This window comes from Zingiber officinale, chromosome 7A (genome assembly GCF_018446385.1).
Source record: "Zingiber officinale cultivar Zhangliang chromosome 7A, Zo_v1.1, whole genome shotgun sequence".
NCBI lineage: Eukaryota > Viridiplantae > Streptophyta > Magnoliopsida > Zingiberales > Zingiberaceae > Zingiber > Zingiber officinale.
In genome coordinates this window covers 132478633-132483777 of record NC_055998.1, presented here as the reverse complement: position 1 = coordinate 132483777, position 5145 = coordinate 132478633, and the positions used below count along the sequence as shown (strand labels likewise).

At 33.3% G+C, this 5145-nt stretch overlaps 1 protein-coding gene across 1 annotated transcript; it reads right to left on the bottom strand.

The window, feature by feature from the left end:
• Positions 1-208: 208 nt before the first annotated feature.
• On the bottom strand, positions 209-4011 carry LOC122002635 (SAGA-associated factor 29 homolog B-like). The gene is made up of 3 exons (XM_042557870.1): positions 3726-4011; positions 3006-3099; positions 209-351 (listed from the first exon to the last, which is right to left on the bottom strand). The coding sequence occupies exons 1-3, from the start codon at positions 3841-3843 to the stop codon at positions 243-245; spliced, it is 321 nt and encodes a 106-aa protein (XP_042413804.1). The 5' UTR covers positions 3844-4011; the 3' UTR covers positions 209-242.
• Between the last annotated feature and the right edge of the window lie 1134 nt (positions 4012-5145).

Genomic DNA, 5145 nt, shown 5'->3' with positions numbered 1-5145 from the left:
ATAGATTCTCGTTTTGGTAGATTGGTGAGGCACTGAACAGTCATACAACAGTTTTGTTATCCTAAGGAGTAAGGCCAACTAGAAACCCTAGGATATTCTTGTTGTACAAACAAGGCTTCAAGAAAAATGACCAGTGACATTTAACATTTTCATCATTCATACCTGCACCCTTAGCAATGCAGACAACAAAAGAAGAAGGTGGCATATCACACAGCATGGTTCTGCATCAAAAGAAAAAATAACTAAACAAGAAAGTCAAAGAATGACCCCTTACCAATCTTTTTCCTTTGTGCGGCTGAAACTCCAGATTGTATTAAACAATCGATCTGATTCATCAACGTAGTTGAAGCACTAAAACCAGAAATCACAAGTCAAAAGATGTAAAAATGATAAAACCAATTATGAGTTAGTTTCAACTTGACATATTCACATCAGTCACTAAAGCAGTGAAGCTACATAAATTTATAACTTGCTATATACCGGCTAGAAATGGATAGAAAGTAGAAGAGTTCATCAGCACTTATAACTAGGAACACATGTCTCCATTGGCCGAAAAGCAACTCACAAGGGCAATCACACATTTATTTATTGGTCAATCAATGTAGAAGACGTACAAAGTACTAACAGCAAATATAAAATTACTAAAACTGGTAGGAAAGGGCAAGTTGGTCGACGGGAATTAGTCACAAGTCACAACATCCTTATTTTAACAGAGTTAAGTTGCAGATTTTTGTTCAAATTCAAGCATAAGGATAAGAAAGCAATGCAAATAGAAAAGTTGGCCAATATAGAATATGCACAAGCAGTGGCTACCTTCAAAGTAACATTTGCACAAAGAGCTGGTAAAGCCACCAAATAAGCATCTTGGACCCAAGAAACATCACACAAAACAATTTCTTTCATGCAGGATCTATTTGTTACCATTTACTAAACAAATTACAAATGTCAACTTTCATAAGGGGATGAAATACAACTGCGACCATGAAAAAACAGTTACAGACAAATAAAAGATAATTTGTGATCCAAATTCAACATTTTTGTTTTGGAAATTTGAACAGGTATCAATTATTATAATATCAAACAAAGGTCAGCAATCTATAATTTAAGGAAAGAAAATTGTTTGGTATACAGAAATTAGTTCATCTAATTTTGATGGCGCATTCATACTCATACCTCCTGTCTTTATGAAAAGATAAATATGCTAGACGTAATTCAATGAATAGCCATTAATTATTCTATCTTACCTTATAAAAGAATTAATTGATATAGCCATGCACGTTCTAGTGACTTGATAATCTACATAACATTCTATTTAACAGAAAATTCAAGTTCACTAATATCTGAATTTCAGTAAATAATCGCTTTCCTACTCAGGGTTTGGATGTTGAAGTACGTTGAGATTTTGATAGATATTCTGAATCAAAACTTTGAAATGTAGATTATGTACACCCCAGTGAAATTTACTTTCTAAAAGCTGTTATTGTACACCATTGTTGTGCAAAATTCCAAAAATAATTAATAGCTAAGATGCTACAGTTAGATTTGGAATAAAAAAAATTATAAAAAAAGGCCAAAAGCAAGAAAATACTAAAGATCAAATAGATAGTTTGCTACAATCAAAGTTATGGCATGGACCTCCGCTATTTGCAACAAGTTAACTGACTTGCAATAAAAAAGGGCAGCTCGGAGCATGAAGCTCCTGCCATGCAGGGGCCCGGGGAAGAATCACATTGAAGCCTTACCCTACATTGCAAGAGGATGTTTCCACGACTCGAACAGGAAAAAAGTCAATTATTTAGTTAATGTCAATTATTTTAGGAAACCAAACAAATCAAGGAGTGTTGTCTTAACAGTAGAAAAAGAAGAATTTATAAAGAAATAAAGAGGAGAAAAGTCATAGCAAGAAAAGAATGTGTATGATTGAGAAGTAATTTATTATTGAGAAAAGAAATAGCAATTTTTTTCCAAATCTATATGCATCTAGAAATTAGATGATCAGTCACAAATATCAAAATAATAAAAAATAAAAGAAACAAAGGAAACATGCCTAGAGCCTAGATATCTTGACCATCACTTTCCAACAATAGCCAAATATGTGCACAAATAGTGAAGAAGAAGAATAACAACCAATCAGCAAATGATAGTCAACCGACCAGAGGCACACAAAAGGGAGAATCCTCAAACACCAAGCAACACAAGTAACTTTTACTTAGTATCACATAAAATATCTTTTCAAATTTGTAAATGTTTGATAATTCAGCTATTTCATTTGTATCGTCAATCAAAAAGTGAAAAGAAAATTTTGCAATCAGCATCATGAGTTCTTCAGTAATTAAAAAGTAGATCATTTGGATTTAAACTCAAATGTCTGATTTTCTCTGCATCAAGAATTCTGAACTTCTGATCAGGATACTTGATGGATGATTTGAGGACACAAATTCCATTAAAGGGACCAAAAACAAATAAATTGTAGTGAGTAGTAGTTATTAAAATGGAAAAAAATAAACTTCCTTTTCTCTATATCTATCGTATATGCTCCCAACTATTCTATCACTGGTTGCATTAGACTAACGCATTACAAGACATGTGAAAATCCTTTTAAAAAAATTGTCTAATAAAGATAAATTGGGCATAAGGAAAATTTGGAAAGTCAATTCTTATGTTCTTTATCCATAAAGTAGATGAAGGTCATTTCTTGCAAGGAAAAGATTCGCCTAAAATACATTTGAAAGAAGTCATAATCAAAATTGTGGGCAGCAAAGCACATATGTCATTTGACCAATCAATTGGACTGAACACTAACAGACATAATGATTACATGGAAATGAAATTGTTCATTTCAGAAGCATTATTTCTTTTCATCATTCAAAAATTGTCACCAATTATGCAAATTTAAAGAACTATGCTTACAAGTTACTACGTGAGGCAACCATTAATATTGACAATGTTAAAAAACATCTATTCAAGATGCGCGCGGAAATAGAATTCATTATGTTTTGTATTACCTGACTTCACTCTCACATAAATCTTTAGCGTGACAGTACAAGTTTTTAAGCCTTCCCAGAATGACGTCTCCAGATTTTTCAACTATTTCAGGATCTAAATATATTAAAGAAGAAACATGAAAAGCGTTAGTAATAATCTGAGATAATGGGGGGAATGATTATAAAGGAACTAACAACTTATCGAGCTCTTAGCCAAACAAAAAATGTTGGTATTTTGTGGGTTCTTCGTAAATCCCATCATCTTTCCTCCTTTTAACATCATTTCAATCTCAACAATAAAATTGGGACATCTTTTGACATTTTTCAATAGAAAAAAATCCTTCCGAATAAAATAAACTAAAAGGCAAAGAGTGAATAATTGTGAATGTCATGACTTCTTAATTCTTGTCAGTTTCAATTGGCGAGATATATCCCCACAATGAAATTTTAAAAGCATCCGTATGAAGATTACTATCTTTTGCAGTTGCTAAAAAAAATGATTTGTTTATTCCGTCAATTCCTAAACACTTTGCACTCTTTCCCACAGGAACAAAAAGAAAGGTAAAAGAAAGTGAATAACAATCTGTGAAATGCCCTCGCACAAGATCGAAGACTCTCTCCCATTCAGAAACCCCTTCACAATAGCACACGATAAAAAGACGAAGCATAGCGAGCAGTTTAGGAAGAAGAAAATTATTCCTGCATTTGGGAAATAGAGTGAGGCGAGGAAGGGGCACTTACTGGTTTGCAGCTTCTTGTGGATCTTATTTATCTCCTGGAACACCTTTTCCTGCTCATCGCGCAACTGATCGAGCTCCTTGCACTTCTCCAGCATCGCGTTAACGTCACCGCCCGACATCGCCCTCCGCTCCCCGGCCGGCCGGGTCGGCACCGCGACGAGGTCTCCGAAAGGCGACAACCGCCAGGGGGGAGCGACTGAGAAATCAGAATTCGCCAAAGCGCAAAAAGACAAAACGCTCGGGATCGATTTGGGCCCGTTCCACAGAGTGACAAATCGCTCGCAGGAAAGAATTATATAGCGATCGCAATAAAACCACAGAGAGAGAGAGAGATGCAGCTGTCCGCAGAGACCGAGAGCTGTCTTGTGGAGGCGCACGTTCCACCGATTTCACCTGGATCCCATCTGAATTCTCAGCGCTCATTCGACATCATTCAGTCTAACGAGCTCTTATTGGTAGATCTACGTGTATCCTGTTTGCAAAAGTCAGTCGATCTCTGATTTCTATTCTTAGTTACTTTTGTCTTTTGTACGAGGGCATTTAGATCGCTAGTTAAGGCTTGCGGTTTTTTTTCCAGTTGATCCGACTGACAATCTATCGGATTTCACATAAATTTTTCATCAGTTCCTTCTATAAATCATAGAAACACTATAGTAAATCATCGATAGTGGTTCCCGTGATCTTCACCATCTCTATAGGATTATTTAATGCCGAATTAGTAATTTGCTCATGAAAATAAACTCGTGAATTTTTTCCATCTATGAGTATTTTATTTAGTTTTTTAGTTAATATCAACTTATGTTGATTAATTTTAAAATGATCAATTTAGTCTTATAAAAATTTATTATTGATCATCAAAATAAAATTAGAAAGTGTTTACGATGAGTGACCTATTAATCTAATATTTCATCAGTCTTAAAACTCATCGGAATAAGCTTGGAAACTAAAAACGAAAGGCTTGAACTTTTGTTAACGTGGAGAAGGATCCAAATTGAACGGCAAGAGGATCCAAATTGTTAGGCATATAAAATGCAATTTCTTTAAAAGGCTACTTAATAATTACATTCTTATTCAAAAATAAATTTTAAAAAAACATGAAAGGGGTAATTTTTTAATTCATAATTAGCAGGCAAATTGTGAAAAAAAATCTTAAATGCTATGGAACTTCTCAAAATAGGCTTATTTAATTGTTTTAATCTATATTCTAAATTAAATTTTTTATAAAATATAAATTTTTAAAAAAAATAATAGATAGAAAAGTGATATGAATTTTATAAGTTTCCAAATAAAATAATTTTTTATAAATTAAAAAAATTAAATATATGATAATTTTGATTAAAATTATCTAAGCAATTGCTAGTTTTAATTAAAATTGTAATTTTCTTCTAAGTATTAAATTTGAACAGCTCTAAGATATCATT